This window comes from Danaus plexippus, assembly GCF_018135715.1.
Source record: "Danaus plexippus chromosome 29 unlocalized genomic scaffold, MEX_DaPlex mxdp_36, whole genome shotgun sequence".
Taxonomy (NCBI): domain Eukaryota; kingdom Metazoa; phylum Arthropoda; class Insecta; order Lepidoptera; family Nymphalidae; genus Danaus; species Danaus plexippus.
In genome coordinates this window covers 284,362-306,317 of record NW_026869857.1, presented here as the reverse complement: position 1 = coordinate 306,317, position 21,956 = coordinate 284,362, and the positions used below count along the sequence as shown (strand labels likewise).

Here is a 21,956-nt window from a genome sequence, read left to right as displayed (position 1 = left end):
CATGCAAAGCTTCGTTAGGAAGGTTTTTAAGACTGGCAACATTGGAACCCTTCACTTTTGCCCTGCACTGTACACACTCGATGTTCCGTACGACCGGGGGGAGGGGACTTCATTAAAAATGTGTTATTTGCTGGGCTCAGGTTAATACCCCATAGCATATATTGCACACCACGACTCTGAACTCTACGTATATATATATAAGCAAATTTTTATACAATATAGGGAAGAATTCGACAGTGACAGAAAAGTGTTATCAATTACCTCGTCGTCGCGAGCACCCACCCACTGGAACACACATCAACATTAGGTCACAGCAAAGAACAACATCTTTAATACAGAAACACAAAGAAAACATTATCGTACACGGCAGACATTTAATTCAGAAAACACAAGCGAAGCCAGCGCGACCGACGCGAGGGTCGCGGCTCTACACTAAGGAATGTCTTTTACAATGAAAAAAATATTTCTTTTCCATCACTACTAGTAAAGTATTATAAATTTTTTTGGTAAATATTTCCTCTCCACAACATGCTTACTACATAACGTCTCGCTATACATTTAGTTAGTTTAAAATTATCATTTATGATTGTCACTGGAACATGTGAGTGAGAGCGGGGCTAGTCCCGTGATACATAACAGTATAGAACAATATTTTTAAAATATGTACTTTGACATTTAAATAACATATATATATATATTTAGATTTTAGGTACACCTTCTAGACATAGCCGAGTAGTACATACTATATTTTAGGCATTAATTGTAACATAGACAGATGGACATGTTTAGCTACAGAGCGCCCTCTACAGTCTGACACACATGTGCTGGGACGCTCCGCTCGAATCTTACTCACAAACAATGATCCGCAGAACTAACGCTAACTATGAAGTTAAAGTTACAGGAGCAGCCGGTCTAGGGACATGGCTCGGGCTGTGCTCGGACGATGACAGTGTCGGTGGCTGGGGAGCTCGGGCTCTAAGGAGTAGGGGACGGGCGGCGGGTGTTGGCGGGGATACAGGGTGTCCGGGAGACGGCGAGGCGGACTGACTGGGAGGTATATCCGCCGGGGAGCGTCTGAGTGAGGATGTATGTGGGATATTAAATAAAGCGACTGTCTGTCATCCGTCCCTCGGAGCACCCTGTACAGCCTGTCCTCCGCAGCGCTCACTCGGCCTCCAGGCGGAGGTACTCTACCTTGGTGATTCGTTTCGGGTCCGAGGTGCCCGTCTCCAGGAGCTCCACCTTCTGATAAACATTCGGCGAGTTCAACCAGCGCGTGCGCTCGCCGGATTTACCGCCCTTCTTCCACAATCTGGAATCGCGGGTTACATTTTTAATAAAAATACAGAGTATATATATAGTAGTGACGCGCGGCTCCCGGGTGCTCCGCGCGTCATGTCTCTCGTCTGAGTTATAATCAGATCCGCTCCGCGGCGGGTTCGGAGCGGGACGCTTGAGAGTTATTCCTACACAGCTGTGTCAAGTTGGGTGGAAGTCCAATAAATCAAAAGTTAAATTATATCGAATGTCATTTTTAAAGTCGCTCCTGATCTGTTTCCTATATCTGTGTGTGCGTGTGTGTGTATATCTGTGTGTGTGTGTGTGTCCTCACCCCTGCTTGTACAGCTCCTCTTCCTCCAGCAGGTATCCCAGCGAGGACACAGCTGGCGGCACCTCTACATCGCTCTTCGGCTTGGGCACGTCGTTCTGTGGACAGCCATCAATATACATTAAGCGTGGTGACTGGCGGGCTACACTCCAACCCTACACTCGATAATATCGCCCGTCTTTGGATACACTCCAGACGGACAGACCTCCCGTGACCGCTCGGGTCGCAACTCGCCCGTACCTTGATGAGCGGGTGTCTGTAGACGTGGCCGGTCCTGTAGCCGGCGTTGTCCATCATCCTCATCAGCGCCTCGAACTCCTCGCCCCCGATGCGCCACTTGGAGGAGTCGGACGGCGGCTTGCGGGACGCCTCGTACATCTGACACAGGGAGACCCTTGACCTCTACATACTCGCTACACGCGCTACACGCACGGGCATAGCTCTATACGACGGCAGATACAATCTCAGCAGGTCCGGTGCCGCCGGGAGCGGTTCCCGGCGCCGGCACGCGACTGGTTGGGATCTATAGGCTAGGTGGTGCAGGCTTAAATTGACGAACAATATGATTGTTATAGGAGAACGTTATTTAAGTTTTGAGCAACTAATATATGTGTAGGAGCGGGTTCTAACACTTTATTCATGATGTAAACGTCCGCCTTCATCTCCACCATCTCTCCCTCTCTTTCCCTCATATATCGCCCTTTCACTCACTCATCTGACACTCTCTTTCTCTCTCCCCACACCCCTCCTTAGATCCCTAACACAACGTTCATTTCTGTCAATGGTCAAAGACTGTTTGATCTGTTTCACTGGTCCCTATCATCCTGGCGGCCAGTGTCGACTGACCTGTCTCCTGGTGTCCTCGTCTATCAGCAGCAGGTCGTCCTGGGGAATGGAGACCAGTCTAAGCTGGACGTCGCAGGCCGCTGTTAACATGCGGGCGTGATAGAAGGCTTCTTCCAGGGTCTCCCCGCAGCAGAGAGCTCCTCCACCGGCCAGCACCAACACCTTGGAGTGAGGTCCCAGGGCACGGACCAGCTTATCGCGTTCGGCGTTGTCCAGAACACCTGGAAATTTATACAGACATATGTAATACATAAGAATAATCGTACGGATATTATTAGTATATATATATGTGTGTGAGTTGCTTTTAGAAGCCCGCCGCTGGACATATATTGATAAAACTACAAATTAGCTGGAAAAATCTTGTTAATAACATATTTAGAATGAATGTGACGTTAACGTCGAACACTCCCCGCTCTCCCCAACCCACCTCCGGGCACGGCGTGATAGGCGACGTCTCCTAGCAGCGCCGCTTCGCCGCAGAGCGGCATGAGGCGTCGCTTGCTGGCGGACACGGCCAGGGCCGCTGCGGACCGGACGTGCAGCACACAGCGCAGGTCGGGCCGCGCGGCGTGCACCGACGCGTGCAGGGAGAAACCTGCGGCACACGGGCGTTGTCAAGCGGCACGCGCGAGGACGGAGAAGGCGGTGATGTAGGGTGGAAGTAATCAAATGATTGAACATCGGCTAAGCGGATATTGTGGAACGTTCAGCGTCAGCGCCATCTCGTGACAAGTAGGAAAACTAGTCAGCCGTGTACTAGAACCCTCCCACTGTCAATATTGGTAAGCAAGTAGAACTATCAAGGGGCACGTGTCGGAGCGTCCTAGTGTCCGGACCGGCGGTGTCCAGTCAGTGCTGTAAGCGAAGTTAGCAGCATAGTAATGGAACTGCTGTCCTAACATCCAGCGCCAGGTGTAGGTCGCAACACTTAGTACAATGACCGGACCCCAGCGGGAGACCGGCACAATCTTTCGTACCCTCAACGTTGACGGGGAAGTTGGTCGTCCCCTGGTCCTGAACCGCGCCCTGCATGTCCAGCTTCACGAGAGAGCTGGCCGTCACCTCGTGAGGCAGCAGACCGCGCGGCGTCGTCAACACCTGCTCCACGGCTGTGTTCAGGCGGGCGGTGATCTGGCCGGAGATACCACCTGGAAACACAGCACGGAGCAACAACCAGCTGATTATATAATTTAGACTCAGTATGGACGCGATAGCTCAGGCGGCGGAACGTCTTAAACGATGTACGGAGATCGCAGGTTCGGATCCCCGCCACCTCGATAATTTAACGAGGATCAATTTAAACATTTGCAAGACTCTCTCCGCGAGTGTTTTGAATATTAACGAAATTGATTTACCGACCACTTATATCGATTGAATGTCCAAACAGCAGACGCTTCACTGACAACTCTATCCATAGCCTGCGGATATAATATGATAGAGACAAGTGAGAGCAGGCTGACCAGCTCATGTCATTGATATTGAAAATTTCGGACGAACGCGTAGCCTTTATTATAAGTAAATAGTAGTTGGATGCTAGATTAGGGAGCCGTCGTGAGTACGTGAGCTGTTTTCCCCCACCCCTCGCCCCCCCGCGACACTCACTCTGGGTCCAGCCGAACAGGTCCACCAGCCGGTACACGGAGGCCAGCTTACAGCGGAGTATCTTCTCCCCCTTCTCGTAGCCCACACCCTCGATGCCGCGGATGTCGTTGATCGGCAACATACAACTCGGACCCTGGACCCAAATATACATGTTTTACGACCGAAATTCATACACTATCTTCGTTTTCATAAATACGAAAAAAACTATATGTCACACAGTCGTATAGTATATGAGGTCACGTAACGTGACAGGCTACATGTACCCACCCTCATGCTGCCCGCGCCCAGCCTGCCGCCCACCATCTCGCGGATCCTCTGCAGCAGCGGGGCGTCGTTCCCCTCGTTGGCCTGCTGGTCCAGCACTCGCTCCAGCTCCTCGCGGAACATCTTGGACGACATGATCGCCTCCACTCGCTTCCTGCGCTCCATCTCACGGACGTCCTGGCATATTTAGACATATAGTAATTAAATAATTTCCTAAGCACATATATATATATATATTGTATGGGGATGAGTTGTCCACTTCTTCCCATCACCAAATGAACTGCAATCCTAAAGTCTTTTCATACAGAATAACAATATAACATACTCTCATTCAAAACCCGCCGAATCAGGTTAAAAAAGTTTATCTATATATATTAATTAATAAACTGTAATGTCCGTCTGTGATTTCCAATTAGTGACTTTCACTAAACGTAATGATATTATATATGATATATATAATAAATAAAATATTCGTTTTTCTATCTGTCCGTACATCCATCTAATCGTTTAACGGCTGGACAGATTTTGAAGAGAATTTTACCTGCAGATAGGCAAGTGTATATGGAGAAATTTCATTTACGTTTTAACCGACTTTAAAAAACGCAAGTTCTCGATTCAATTAAATACTGAATTTTAAAAATTATAATTTGTATGAAAGGGCATTGTACTGAGATTGTTCCATTATAATCAATTCAGGATCTGGCGGAAGGCTCCTGGAGGAAACGACAGATAGCTCATCACGATGACGACGTATAGAGGGTGTTCAGAATACGTGGAAAGCCGCAGACATCAACCAGTCCCCAAAAATAATATATATATATGTATATATATATACACACATAACCTTAAACTTGACTCGTAACACCCACCCGGGTTTCCACGAACGTAACATCTGCATGTTAGTTACCGCTAATGAATACAAACAAACACACATACATAATTAATTGTGTATATCAAGTGATTCATAACTGTACACGGCCGGTCGGCGTGTATATAAAGTTTTAGTATGACTTTGTAAAATATAAACCCCCGATCACTACAAAGAAAAATTGCAATAAATTTTCGTTAGCCCGTCTCTTTGTTCCGTCTAATCACTGAAATGGCTGGACCGATATCAACGCAACTCTTACTATCGGATAGCTGAAGTGAAGAATGACTCACACTCGCTGTTATTCAGGAAGCCTATCTCGTTTCAATAAATATTATAAGACGAGAGAAGAGTCGTGAACTCGGCTAGTATATATACATATAAAAATCCCTCTGTAACTTGATGTCAAACAATATTAGGTATAAATAAATTATGTGTTCTTATAAACACTATAACATAATAAAAGATATAAGAAAAATAACTTATAACAAATCAATTCTATACTACAACTACAGAGAATGATTGACTGTATAGAAGATAAAATTACATAGTTCATAAATAAAATATTATTTTAAAATAGAGCGACAACACGAGCGGATCCGCGGTGCGACGCTAGTGGCGCGCTAATTGTAATCAAAGCAGATATCGTGTCCGTGTAACCGTGGCACCCGTGAAGCGTGGAACGATGATTAATATTAATAAGCGAGAAACATTAACGACGGAACTGTAGGTTTGTAGTTAGTCGACAGCGATTACTGGACTGACTGACCGTATAGCCAGCGTAGTTGACACACGCGTCAGAGATCTCCTTATGAAGCTCGTAATCTCATTAACAAGTCCAAAATCTAGTTAAATAGACCGAAAACTCCTTTAAAAGACCGAAATTTCCTTAAAAAACCGGAAAACTCCTTTAAAGGTACAAATTTCCTTTAAACAATCCGTCACCTCCCTACGCAACTGAATCCTGCCAGCTGTAACTCACCGCATCGATGTCAGCCGGTCGCTGCCGCAGCCTCTCCTCCTCCTCGGCGCTAAGGGTCGCGTTTCCGTTGGGAAGCGTCTCTGTATCCGTATCCGCCATCTTGTTTTATTATCTGTGAACAATATTATAGTCATTAATCACGCGTGACACACAATATTCCAAGTAAGACTTTGTCTCTTAAAATACATAAGGTTCGTAATATCGGTACTAAAGTATAAAATAATATTATACAAGATTCCGCGGACAAACATACATACAAAAATTAAATATTCTTCTTCCCAAACACTGACTGTAGTCACTAATAAGATTTTATGCAAACACATTACACACCCCATTCAAAATTGATAAAATTACATTTATATGACAATGGCATAACTTTCACTGTGAGTCTCACACGATCCGTGAGAGTTCTGGAGATCGGCGCAACAGACAGACGAACAGACGACACAATACATTACATAACACAGGCCAACAGACGAGCGCTGTGAAACAGCTTATATAAGCTGAGCTTGCACATCACTACGCTCATGACACGGCACACATAATATCACTACACAAAGTCGTTTGTTTATTATATATATATATATATATATATATATATATATATATATACACAGACGGAGTCGCGATAAAAAACTAGGTTTTAATTACAAACAAAAGACATGGGTCTTTTGTCTCAGAGCGATTTAATTTTACAAACACGCGTCTATATATTTTTTTTATACATACCAGCTACGTATAGTAAATCACAGGCTATAATTTTCGACGTCGGTCGGACATCGAACCCGCTATCAATTTTTATCTTATTCATAATTATATACTACGGACGAGGTGGATCTTTTGGCGGTGGGAGGACTGAATGAAAAAAAAAACCGCCTGCTTTTGTTGTAATTCTCAAACAACTTGCGAAACTTAATTGTTTTATTTTAATGAAATGCTTAAAACACCATCATTAATAATACAGCCGTGTGGCGTGATGACGTCATGAAGATAAAAAAATGTATATAAGCGGATTTCTTATTAAGATGTAAGGTATACGGGGGGAGAGTGATGGGACACAGACAAAGAGAGTTAGTCTAAAATTGGTACACATGAAACGAACATAGATGACCTCTGTCACTCAATCGTAAGAGAATCCTATTAGCGAGGTCATAAGACGGAGTCAGGGCCCGGTCCTGTCGTTGTCGTGACCGAGGTACCCATGACCCATCAATGGTGCCTTCAATCGCTGTCTCAATGATGGAATCCAATCTACGAAGGTCGTACCAGATTTACTAACGGAGAGAAGCATAATATTCACTACTATAAACAAACCTAACTGACACGAGCTCTCAGACTACACCAGTTGATAAAAAGCTACCAATAAGCTTCGAAGACGCAAAACAATGGCGATAAACAAAAAACAGAAGAAATCTTTCAACACGTGAGTAAAAATGTAGGTAGGTTTAAATCATCGCGTGTAACTCCTAAACTGACATAATCCGTACGTCCGCGTCTCGCTCGCACGCGAGAGGAATCACGGCATTAAGTAATCATTAGAGACAGTCAGGGCCTGTACGACGAATTCATAAAATAATGCATAAATTTTACTATATATATATATATATATATATATATATATATATTTCTTATTAAATGCAATTCAATTATATTATATGATCAATACTATCCATAGACCGCTACTTCGTTCGCACAGCGCAATAATCTGTCGTGTGAGATATGGAGAACAAAAAACAAACAATATATATATGTATGTATGTATGTATGTATGTGTGTATGTGTAAACGATAAACGTCTGTCAGCCCTAAGAGCGAGACGCGCCCGGTCATCGACCCCCCATGACATTTTGACACACGTACTTATAAACACCATGAACCGGTCGTTACGAGTTATGGAGGTTTTTATTCAACAAAAAAAATATGAGCATTGTATAGTATATATTAAATATAGTTATACAAAAAATACTAAAGCTAAGGTAAACATATGTCTACATATATGTGTGTGTAACGCCGGTTGTTAATGACAACACAAGGACACTGGTATTCTTATTAAGGGGGATTACGACCCCCCTGGAACCCCAAACCCCCCCCCGGCCCCCGGTGTCAGCTGGTGACCCCCCTGCGAACCTCTAATTAGAGAACGCGGTCAATCGCTAGATATCAGGTTACAGGTGACACTATCCGTGTATTACTACACGAGCACACTGTAATACTGTAAGTAACGCGTGAAACGTTCCAATTCAACACTAGCTGAGATCGGCGACTTTGTTCGCATGCACATATAGTGATCACGGAAATATGTTTCCCAAAACTTTGTTTCAGATGAAAATATCATAAAGATTATTTTTTAAGGAACAAGTGTCATTCTCAACTGATGATTTACTCATCTACACACTTGTCTGGTTCCTAAATTTTTTAACTATCAGCTGATTGTGCATCTGATCGGATCTATAGATCAATCGTCTTGTATGTATACATGATGTTCACGTCACTACAGTTTCAATTCGCCACCCAGCCAGCCCGACACACAATCAGGTCGAGGAATCCTTACAGCGGACACGTCCACGTAATTCGACACGCCCCACCGGACGGCCGCGGTACATTATGTGCTATCATAATGACTAACATTGATATCGTTATAAAAGACGTACAAATTAAAAACTTATATAATGGGTCAAAGGTCGGGTAATCTCTTCATGCGAATCTTCCCCCCCCCCCCCCCGTAATCCATACCTCTCTTGATAAGACACTTATGTATATATAATACTTAAAAATGTCTGTATAATGAGTCTTATCAAATAATATCATCAAACATCTCAAGCACACCGCAGCATCCCGTCTTATATTCGTCCTGGTTTCTGTCTGAACGGGGCTTGTCTCTCAGTGGGTCAAGGGTTAACTGACCTCATGTTCTATATATGCAAAGTTGAACAGTATTGATTTTAATTTTCATATTAACTTATATATAATACTATATTAGCCTTTATAGTTATTTATAGTAAAAAATATAGTTATGCATACAATAATTTTTTTAGTTATTGTTATTCAGCAACAAACACACAGACATCGAACAGCGTAAAGACGAGTCGCGGTCAAGAGCCAGTAATATAACGACCTAGCTTAATGGGAGTTGACTGAAAGTAGGACCTACCCTCACCTGATAAACAGGAATTTGGGGACTCTAAAAGTCAATACGATCACAAAGAAATAACTACACCACTGGTTTAATTCAATGAGTTGAAAAAATACAAAAATAGGAAACTAATACTTTTAATATAATATATATATTCGTTTGTCTGTCATTTGTGAGTCACACAGATACTTATAAAGTCATATATATATATATATATTTATTTGTGTGTGTGTGTGTTTGTGTTTTATTACTGTTTAAATATCATCATTCTGATCGTTGTGTTTCATGTAAACATATATCAGTACTCGCCGCGACGCGTCCGTCCCAGACGACGCTCGGCCGCGGAATGCTCTTCCGCCACTCCATATTTAAACATCAAAGTATTTGACGTTTATTTTTCTTTCCAATTTTATATCTATTAAGATCAAGACTATCTTTATTCATCCTACTTCTTTTGATAACATGATAGTTATTTTTTATCATTATTCCTATTGATATATATACATAATTGTATAGCATATCGAGTGTATCAGAGGCACTTCAAACCGCAACCCCAGTGACCCCTTACCGCCAGTGCAACCAATGCGCTATCGCTTCACGTGATGTTGCAACCTTATCTACTTCACCGAAAACGCCGACATTACGTACATCCGAATTTTAATATTTAGGTTAAAATATATATATATATATATATATATTTTAACCTAAATATTAAAATATATATATATATCAACGGTTGATATATGTATATATATCAACAGAGTCCTTGACAGTCACCTTAAAGATTCACAAACTACGTCTGTCCGTGTGTGTGGGTATGTACTTCTATTAATATATTATATTCCATATGTTTGTATATATAAGATATAATAATTCTTATGACAACTTGGTATATTTACGTCCATGTGATATCGTTTTATGACGGAACGTTCAAAAATAAAACAACCTATACATATATATGTGTGTGTGTGTGTGTGTGTGTCAACTAACTCGTCAACTGCGACTTTCTTTATTTCGCTTCTTAACTAGCATGTGGTGGAAACTGGTGTTTCATGTATAGAGATATATCAATCCTCATTAATAACAACTGTTTTATATATGTATATATAAATTTCTAATCTGAATACAGAACCAAATCTCTAACTGTCAGTATCATCACGAGTTTCTGATTTTACACGGAACAAAGACACAGACGGACAGACAGACATTTTACAATAAAAATTACTGTTCTGGTGCATACATGACTTGAACACATCCTTATATATATTTGTTAAAAAGATAATTCTAACATCACATAAGCTCACAACATGACACACAGACAATACTAACAATAATATATGTATAATTTATATATATATGAATCTATTTAACCTCAGTATATATTCAGAGTAAATAATCCAAGAGGTCATTAAATCGCACGGCGAATACCAATGAGGGATCTCGGTATCCCCATGTGAAAATCGTGTGCGCGCATGTAAATAATAAATAAATGCGAGCGAGAAAACGACTTCCGGAAATTATAATATGTGTGTACATAAAATTAATACTCGTTCGATATTAACAGCAAACATAGTAACTTTAAGGCTCTCGAAACCGCGGTTATATTCGTTATTTAATGAGATCTAAGTTTCCGCTGAGACACTAATATTTTTTCGGCTTACTAAGCGTATTTATGGCGTGCGACGCGACTGTCCGTGATCACGGTAGCTCCAACGTAACCGAAACGTCGGGAGTGTGTCGTTTTTTAATATAATAAAATACGCGAAGTGAATCCTAAAAAATATTCCTGTTATTCTCAAATTGTTATATTATTTAAATGTAATCGTCACAGTAATACATACAATAATTATTACCTGAACATTTAATTTTATTTAAAATATATTAAAGCAAATATGAAAAATCAATGCGAGGAACGTAACAAAGTCAGCCTTCACGTATCGAGGGTGTAATGAAGGCTGTGGCGTGGCCCGGCCTGGGCGCCAGGCGGACGAGCCCGCGGTCGATACCTGGTACTCACGCTGATATTGTACATAGCAACAGAAGAATACGAGGGCACAGATGATGTATATATGTCTGTGTGTGTGTGTGTATTTTAACATCAAGTCCGTACAAATATATTAAAAATTTTCGAAGTACGTACACAATAGTAATCGCAACAAAGGCTACGTTGCGCGACCTCTTGATCAATTCTGTTTCAGTCTAACAATGGCGTGTATGGTAGAGTCGGATTACATTGAATTGAAACACCGCATTGCGTATACCGTGTGAACAACTTCATTATTATACATGAACAATCTTTCATCACTTCAATGTGACCAATTTAAATATTCCACACTATAGTTTATTATCAGAATTAAATATGATTTTCAATTATATATATGTTAATAAGGATATCATTTAAAACATTTATATTATTATATGTATATAATACGTAATATTAAAGTTGTTTCTAAGCCAGTCCCATTTCGGGCGCCAGTCCGTCGAGCCAGCCCGCGATCAATAAACAAGTCACGCAAAACCGACACGTAGTCTCGTTACACACGTTACTACGATTATTAACTAAGTTAGAAAATAAATGTAGATTATATCTCAATATTATTTTATTTAATTTTAATGAACGCGATCTTTGATGCTAATAAAGTTCTCGTCCACTCCCATAGCGAGCGAGAGGGTCGGTGCGGTCGTGTCTGCTGTTCCAGGAAGTCGACCCTGAGGGGTCATTTTAAGGATGTGGTGGTTATTCGCGGGCATGAAACGCTGTCGTAGCAATATATAAATAACATATACATTGTATTGGTTAATAAATATTTGTTGAACATGTCTGTTAAACTTAGTCTATATATATATATGGATGGACTAACGTTGTATTAAAGATATGTCAAAATCATCATACGAGGCAGTTTAGTTATTTTCAACAAATATCCTGAGAACGACCAAAGTCTATATAGAATTCATAAAAAATGTCCATAGAAAAAATCCTTATGAATAGATTATATAAATAGCGCAGCGCTGATAAGCTGATCAAGAGAGACAAAAAAAAGATGCTGACGACTACCATCTCAACGCGCGCTGGCGTCTCGCCAACGAGGGATTCTGACACGAAAGCCACTACGCACTGATAGGGACATACTGAATAAATAACTAAGATTTATATAAAAAATATATTTCCCTAATATAGATCCCTAGAAACATATCTGTATCGAACTAGTTGGAATCCAGACTATGTCTGTGAAATTTTTACTACTGTATTGTCAATATGAATTTCAATTACCGCGTTAAAACTAACGAGCTATAGCGAGAGTTCGTAACAAACAAACCTACATCCACTCCGCGTCATCCGAGGGCACTCCAATGAAAAACTACACGCAAAACACGCCATCATCCCCCGAGTGAAGGACTCGTCGGTACCGATGGGGATGTTTTAATGATTTCAGATCCGCGGTTATTTCGTGGGGGGTGCTTAATGACGGGGCGTTCCGGCCCCTGGCGACCCCCACCCCCCACTCATGAACCTTGGGGGTCTAGATTGAAATGTAAATCTAGACCCGCTTAGAGCCCATCAGACTGGAAGTAATATTTTTTTTCCACGGCTTTTTCTATCAATGTATATTACCCAGCTGATGAAAGTCAGGACATTTCTTTTAATTACTGTTATATATGTATTCTATTATTTTAAATTATACTATTTTATAGATACAAAAAAACATATGTATGTGTGTTTGTTAATTATCGAACAGTACATGAACTCATTTCAGAAAACGTCATCACGGTGTTATCGATAAAAATCGTTGTGAGCACACAGACGGACAAACACATTCACTAATACACATAATAGCTTATGTAAATATTAGTCCGACGGAAAGAGTCGCGGGAAAGGTTCTTGTATTTTTATAACAGTTATTAACTTGAACAAAATCAATAATATATATATTGAATACCGGGAAAAGGAACGGTCGTTAAGAAATAAAAAATATGATTATGATTTAAGATAAAGATAAGATAAGATAAAGGTAAAGAGAAAGCCTGTAGAGTACAGTCAAAACGCGACCCGTCCGCCATTTTCTTTTGTTCCGATCTAAATGAGTGTACAGTCGCTCGCTACCAACCACGCTTGCGGCTTGCGACCGGCATATTTTTGTGGTTTCCACATTTAAGGATGTATTTATAATACACAAGCGGAGCGGATTATCATTTTAATAACAAGCGGAGCGGATACGAGGTTTGCACTTAGTTTATTTATTACAAAACAAAGATCAGTTAGTTCTAAAAATTAATAAACTCATACAAACAGATGTAACAAAACGCAATCTTAGAATTTAAGTCCGATGATATCCAAATCGTATATAAAAAACATAGACAGTATTTTCATATGCTGGGACTGGTGGTAGAAACTAGCAATGCACCATGGATCGTTAACTGCTGGAAAAGCTGGGGCTACCAAAATAATATTCAATTTGAACGAAGAACTGCCATGTTCAGGTAGATGTGCCATACAGAACACCAAACCCTCACCAGCCAGGGCGAACCAGGAGTCACAAACACGATCGATGTGGGTTCAACGACCGACAGACATCACGCGACCCCGCGACTTCAAAAACCATCAACAACATACACACACACATTACGAATTTAAATCAAACTAATATTTTCTGATTACTACGCGTATTTTATTATCAAAGACTACACACTCCCGACGTTTCCGTTACTTAGCGGCGACCGTGATCACGTAGAGACGAGATGTGAAAGTAACCAAAACGTCGGGAGTATGTAGTCTTTGATAATAATAAAATACGGGTAGTAATCAGAAAATATTAGCCTCATTTAAATGAATACCCGCGAAAGTCTCAGTTCATTACACGTTATGAATGTTTAAAAATTTGCTAAACTAATATTGATGTAACATCTTGCGTCATATCATAAAATCTTAAGAAACAGCAACGCGTCAGGCGCACATTGAAAGGTTATCCGCTGAGATTTCACAACAAACGGTCTATTCATGGTCGAAATTTAAGCAATTACCGCAATTAGTGGAGTGACTCACTCAGTCGGCAGACGGCTCCTTGTATGGTAACCAAGAGTTACTATACTTCATATACATATATACTATCTTGTGCCCCCGACTTCGTCCCCGTGAACTTAAGAAATTGACTCAGAGAAAGAAATAAGTCTGCTTTATATAAGCATATGTGAACCGACCGTAAGCTACGTGTAGTGCGGGTCACATGACTTGATACACTATCTAAGTGTAGTGACATTCCCCAAGTAACTGCACGGAATTACGTGATATATTATCTCTATGCCCTATTCCTATATCTAAGCTACACTAGGGAAAAGTTTCATCGAATTCCGTCCAGCATTTATCCCGTCAAACAGCGACAAACATCGATGCAGCCACAACCTTACAACCCGTCACTATTTATTATCAGTGGGACTTAGATATTAAAAAAGTGGGACATTTATAAAGGTATGTGTCTGAATAAACTTAAAATCGCGAAAAGAAAAGCAAGTCAAATTTTGATAATCATGTAAGGATGTATGTCTGCATTATAAGTGAAATACTCCTAAACATTACAATATCCGACATATTGTTAAGTGATGTGACGCCATTTTCAATATTTAATTATCAATATATAAACGAAGGCTTCACAGGAGGCTGGCGGGTCCCGGCCAACGAACCATGACTCACGCCACGCGCCCGCTGCGACATGGTTACGACATTTCAAGTCACGTGACCACACACTTCAACAGCATAAACTGGCTGCCGTCCGCACTCTGCCCGCTCTTTAAAACATCGACAACTTAATAGGAAAGGGATAATATTATCTAATACGTACATTTTCCCCTTGAACTATTATTACTCTAGCTTTATCAAATGAAAGGCCCAAGACAAGAAATTTATATCTAAACACTATATATATATGTATGTATGTATGTCACCTGGTACACGAACAACCCATCTCCTAAACGCACATACCACATCCGTTTTATTTTCACTTTCTTTAATTAATCCGTCATTAAGCTCACTCAAAGTTCGGATCGTGTGACTATACACTGACAGTCCTCTGGTTTTTTATTCATAGCAACGACGATGACATGTAACAGACTTTCAAACCGTAAGTATTTAGTTCGTCGATTCAATCTCGTACTAACGGTAGTCATGTTTGGTTAAGCGATTACGAACGCTTCCCACTAAACATCACAAATAATTCTATCTTTTATGTTAACGATTTCGCTCGTAACAAACAACACACACACATAAAAACTATTGACCCTACCACAACACATTATATAAATATATTTTTGTACAAATCAAAAACTTGTGTACACTTGTGGATGTGGACGTTCATACTGTACGTATGGAGTTCTGCGATTCGAGACTCGTATTAAGGATAAAGGACATCTGACACTCAGATTTTGAACTTGCACTTAGTTATTAAACAAAAAGAATACTTAAAGTATTGAGGAAATGTCGATATATGGCCGTACCTACTAATAAATTTATCAATTTCAAAATTTGTGAGGATCCACTGAAAGGATTTTAGTGACTCTTTAAAATAACGTAGCACAGACATCAGGACAGGACGTGTGACGTAACAAATCCCGAAACACGGGGTAGTGTCACTGGCATAGCGGTTGATTAGCTAATATATATAGTGAGATCACCTCTAACGTCACGTAGACGAATCCGCCGGCAGAGACTAGTGTATATAAATTGAGTCTCACGTGGGACAGTTATTCAATCAGAATATCCTCACAGCGGAAGTCCGCTGGTGACCACCTTGACATAATATTTATATAAACGCGTGACGGCGCACCGCGAGCTGATCCGCTGGCGACAGGAAAGTGACAATTGGGGTAACGGAGAGGGGGGCGGGGGACGGGGGGGCAGGGGTCAGGGTAAGGGGGAACAGGCGACGAGCCGGCGCGGCGGTGATATCGCGTGTTGTGCTGTCATTAACATTAAAGAATTTTTTGATAGCTTATATAAGGTGATTAAATAGATGGGTCAAAATATCATAAGTACCTACCATATTGTATGTAATGGATGTTGGTGACGTCACACCCAGTCTGATCTGAAAGCTGCATGGAAACCAGGCTATATGGTCCGCTGGATCACATTGAGAGGACCCGAACCATGACATCATTAGCCACATTGACCTTAGCCTAATTCAGGCAATGATAGTAATGTGCTCGTGACGTCACCGCTACATATACGCTAGGTGCACACGCGACTGCGCTCGCGAGCCAGTCCTTATATTGTGTTATATGTATTGAGGAATAAATTATATTACTAAAATAAAAGTAACCCGAGTTACTCGTTATTATCTGTCTATATTCAATAGTCTCATCATAAACGATCCAGCAGTTCAGTGTTACGGCGGAATGTACAAAGATTTTAACATTTTCCTATTGTTATATATAAGGTGTATACATTAATTTTGCAAAAAAACTTTCATTATGTTATATATATACCTATACATGTAGATATATTTAAAAAACTGTGTGTATATATATATATATATATATAACAAGATGTATATAATTAAGTTATACATTTTTGTTACAGACAAACCGAAATACAAATATCATCATAAACCACGCGTACGTCCCTATAAAGCTCACAAAAAGCTATATGTGTGGGTCATTGAACCCGTGACGTCACAACCATTGTCCGCCGCCATCTTTAATCATTATCTATCGGGTAGCAGGTTCGATTATCGACGCCCGACCCTTACATTGGTAATACATACTTAAAAAACGTACTTATAAGAATTATTTTAAACTCGTATGTTAAAGATATTTATATTTTTAATAGGTCAAATAGTTTAGCAAGACGAAGCCGCGTTTATCAACTCGTATTTCATTAACCCCATTGCTATCAAGGAGAAAACAATCTCCTCGTAAATATAAAGTCATCATCATCCTTAGTGGGAGTTGGGAACTTTGAACCACAGACGAGACGTTTTCCGTCTCGTCATTCAATAAGACACAGACTGTGAAGGCCACAGAGTAAATCAGTTCCCGGGAATCGAACCTTGGACCGTTGTTAAATGATTTCCCCCGCGCTGACATCATCACCTCATTGTACCAATGATCACATCACGTCCTATCAGCCACAGACCTACACAATACAAACTTACACCTAGATACGCCGCTTAGTACCAAAGAGAAACTGTTAAACTGTCCGTTTGCAGTAAATGTTTACCACTAGCGCGCATCGTCACTACATTAAGCGTTACAAGTTTTTCATTAAACATCTTGTCACGTAGTATTAACGTAGGTTGATGAAAACGTGAAACGCTGCGTGTGTAGTAGCGATACCAACTTATGGTACTCGTGCTGCGTATATCGATACTAAGTGTCCACATTCGCGTTATATGTATCAGTCAATAAAGTGAGTTTCCTCAAAAAAACCATCTCCTCTACCTGCTACTATAAAACTCATTACTGGAACGCGGTACCATTTTTATATGCTAATATCAATCAAAACGTGCTCAGCCAAATTGCCAGCTTCCTCCTCAGAGTCGGTAGGACGGTAATCGCCGACCGCGTATATACGTATACATCCGTCTGTCACAGTGTTCGCTGGAATCTCATAAACTGATCGTATAAACTAACATACACGTGTACACGTAATTAACTATTTAATAGTATAGTTTAATTTTTTGTTAATATTTTTGTCATTCGTTTAGCGTAAACCTTTTTACAGTTAATATTCTTAGTTTAGTTCGGAGAAATCATCAGGATTTTCAGTAACGTCGCTTATCTTAAAATACATTAAACGACGTGTTATCTTTTTCCAAGACATAACCTTATCTTTTTTTTTTAAAGAAAAATATACGAAAAAAAATATATCTTTACGAGTAGAGACGATCCCTTACTTTATTTTAATATTAAAGATAAAATATCAAGTAATCTTTTGAGTTGTAAAAATTTATCTTTTTTTTTATTTTTTATTATCTTATCTTTTTTACAGAGATATTTACAAATATAATGGTTTGTTACCATATAACGTGGTGTGTTTGTTAAATATATATTGTCATAGAAAAATCTATATATATATATATAATAGATTTTTCTATTATTATTAACATTACGTTAATTAGAGATACATGTAAAATCAAAATAAAAATTAATTTGAAAACAATCCAAATTAATGAATATTTTGTAAAATATTTAAAAAATTATATGTCTATAAGAAATAAATGTATCAATAATCAAATAGAGTGGGCTAAAACAAAGACATCGGAGCGCCCAAAAATCGTTCAGCGTGCCCCTCCTCGTGTCGCAGCCCTCGGCCCGGCGGAACCGGTTCCAGGAACGGGTCCGTCAATACATAAGTACATATATGTTGTTTGCATAACGTTTTAAAATAACCGTCTTGTAAGGCACTTCTTTACTTTTAAACATATATATATATATTAATTTGGTCAGGTGGAGAGAGGAGCTTGGATCCCTTAAACCTACACCTGGTCCAGTCCCAGGCGCTGTTGTAGCTCTCCCTGCAGCCATGGACCCGGCACACGCACGGTGAATCCATAGAATGATGAGAGGTTTCATCTCTGTATATAAAATTATTATTTTGCCTAATTGGTGAGTTCTTATGTGTGTGACGTCATCGGTCCCAGCCTCCGCGTCCCTTAGCCCGTCCTAAAATAAACCCGCTTCTGTTTACGCTAACCGCACTAGCTGTTTACACACACTCTATGAAAACTGCTGATGTATTTATATTTTAAAATATCTCCATATACATATGTAGAAATATATTTATACACACATATATAATTTTTTTCGTTTAACAATCAAATGCTTCAAGGAAAAACCATCTATTCTAAGCTTTCAGGCTGATGAAGTACTGTCTTCTCCAATGTAGTATTTGTGTAAACACATATATTGTACGGGCTTTTTATTAAGTCTAGTTATTGGTCCCGTGTTTCGTAGACTGGTCAGTGATAGTCTGAACATAGTTCACCCTGTCTATTAATCTGATGTTGTAACTCAGCCACGTGATAAAAGTGAAACAATCACACTGTGCGCGTGCTTATCACAGGGTGACATCCCTACACCACACGACAAGTTTATAGTATTTTATTCGTAAATATTTAAAAAACTATAGGAAACTGGACACTCTCGTTACTTGGTTGACTAAAAAGTATAAAATTTACTTATATATATATATATAAATATATATTAGTAATAATTTCAATGATAACTTACAAATACACTGATAGTGTTATCACGTTATCAGTGCACGTCCTCTTATCAGTTATCAAATGAACGAGCATCACAATTGTGGCGTTTATGTCTTAGCTGCTAGGGTTTGAAATCACAAATAACATTATATGTTACGAAATATATAATAATACATTTATGTACTTATTTAAGACATTACTTATATGTATGCAAGTCTGTTCCTCAAACCTCAAAAACTTTCGCATGTCACTTATACTTGCGGATTGTTGTTAAATAATTTAATGTAGGCGGATCATCCTATCATATACCAGGTTCCGTCGCTGTCTCGACGCGTCTCACGATGTATATACGAATTTATTAGTCTTATTAAATACAACATGATTAAACGTAGCAAATTCATTGATTTTCTATTATATTACACATATATATGCGTTACCATAATATATTGTCGAAAAACGGGATCTATTTCACCCATTTCCTCTTGCTTCCCATAGCCAACCGAGGTACGTCTGAACTCTGAGCCTCATTACCAGTACGACGAGCTTCAAATCCTGATGCACTACACATTCAGCCTCCATCAAATAAGGATATCAATAGAGCACACAGAAAATAAATGTAGACACGAGAAACGTTATACACTGTATGTTATTGTGACGTATTAAATCTCACAAGTTTTATCAAAACCCGTCCAGCAGTCCGTACGCGGAATGGTCAATACTGAATACCCTACGCGCACAGATAAAAAACGAGTCACTATACACTCGTGTAATTAATATTACAATAATATTATTACCGATATCCCATTAATGGAACAACCTTCGAGCGTGAAACGCCGGGGAATAGAACCTTGTATACTACCCGATGACATTGCGTATATAGACGCGACCAAGTGACGTGTCGCTGACGGTCAGACAACAATACCGAAGTCTTGATGCACGGAGTCACGAATGAGAGCTAGTTTATTATTTATTGTTTGACAGAAATATAAAGAATAACAAAGTTTATCACAGCTAATATATGTTTTTTGGTACGGGATACGTAACTTTGTAGAGGACTGAGGAGCGACGGATGATATAATACTCAACAATGTTTGTCCCAAATTATTTCGAAGATTTTCGCGTGTCATTTATCTAAAACTAAGCCTTTTCGTATACTGCGTATTTTTTATTATTTTATATCTACATTATCCCAAAGATTCCCACAGAAGAACAGACGAGAAGAGAGTGTCTGTCAACTATCACGACAGAAGTAAAAAAAGGGCAGTATCCGAAAACCTTACTTTCATATCAATTGGTATCACACTACACACGGACAGTTTTCAGTCTCCCATTTATAAACATTAATATCATTATTTAACGTTTAGACTTTCCGTATGTGACGTTGCAAACTCGTATTAAGGGTGAAGCTACGAATCAATATGAAAAATATTCAACGATTGATTGAATCTATATCGATGGCGTATAAAATGCAAATCTATCAGAAACATAGTGTCATCGACCTCCTAAATCAAAATAACCGGTAATCAATCAAGTGTTACGAATCGGTAATATAATAAATATGTGCACAGCACTAGCTTGTTGAAATATACCGTATTTTATAAATTAACACCTTCAAAAAACTATATTTTTTTTAATTTATATATACCTGTGGTGGCTGATAATATTATTATCAAAATCGGTCAAGCCGATTTCTTTTTTTTTAATTAAAAACATAAAAATACGCAGATAATTTTTTGCTTTCGATACAGCCGAATTCATCGTTCGATACTTTCAACACAAATTTACATTAAAACCGATTGTTTTTTTTTACTGAAATTATATATATATATATACATATATATGATAAATATTGATTTTGTATGTTAGATATATGTCATATAAGGCGAGAGTCACTTTTACAAACCTTACTTGCATTTAATATATATACATATATATATAATATATAGCTATGTGGGTCAAGTATGTTACGATACAACTCAGTCTGACTAGACTTATAAATACATCAGTCTAGATTCTAGTCTAGAATGAAGAGATTTAATTAGGAATACTATTGTGTGAATGTAACTATAGTCCTGGCATATTGAAATGGATAATATTTGTATCAAAAAACCTATTAATAGAGAATCTTTACGCTTCAGAAATTACCGATACTGACTATACCTAAAGTATATATTTTATTGCAAGCAAATTCCGATCTTTCTATCTCTATGACACAAAAAAATTAATGACAGTGTCGCAAGAAGTAATAACTATTATTGTGTTTTTTAAAAAAAAAAATACTTTATGGAAATGAATGTAAAATTTTACCTTATTTATTATAAATATATATATATATATATATATGTATCTGTGTGTGCGTGCAAACTCAACACTCTAGAAGGCCATATATAACGAAACTATAGTAACTTTTATATGATGCAAACAAATCCACATGCTTTAGTTAGTTAAGAATAATTGAAA

General features: G+C 39.1%; 1 protein-coding gene across 8 annotated transcripts in view; it reads right to left on the bottom strand.

Moving 5' to 3' along the window:
• Positions 1 to 21,956, bottom strand: part of LOC116776874 (protein hu-li tai shao) — a 32,082-nt gene that overhangs the window by 8,317 nt on the left and 1,809 nt on the right. For 5 of the 8 annotated variants that reach the window (XM_061529095.1, XM_032670156.2, XM_032670158.2 and 2 more), the window contains exons 2-11: positions 6,172 to 6,283; positions 4,325 to 4,498; positions 4,058 to 4,190; positions 3,433 to 3,603; positions 2,883 to 3,050; positions 2,456 to 2,676; positions 1,850 to 1,987; positions 1,613 to 1,707; positions 1,195 to 1,312; positions 262 to 285 (exon numbers count right to left, since the gene is read on the bottom strand). In XM_061529095.1, coding sequence (XP_061385079.1) covers positions 262 to 285; positions 1,195 to 1,312; positions 1,613 to 1,707; positions 1,850 to 1,987; positions 2,456 to 2,676; positions 2,883 to 3,050; positions 3,433 to 3,603; positions 4,058 to 4,190; positions 4,325 to 4,498; positions 6,172 to 6,270 — 1,341 coding nt within the window. In that variant the 5' untranslated portion in view covers positions 6,271 to 6,283. The remainder of the gene's footprint in view (positions 1 to 261; positions 286 to 1,194; positions 1,313 to 1,612; positions 1,708 to 1,849; positions 1,988 to 2,455; positions 2,677 to 2,882; positions 3,051 to 3,432; positions 3,604 to 4,057; positions 4,191 to 4,324; positions 4,499 to 6,171; positions 6,284 to 21,956) is intronic. The other 3 variants (XM_061529091.1, XM_061529093.1, XM_032670160.2) reach the window with 1 other exon arrangement.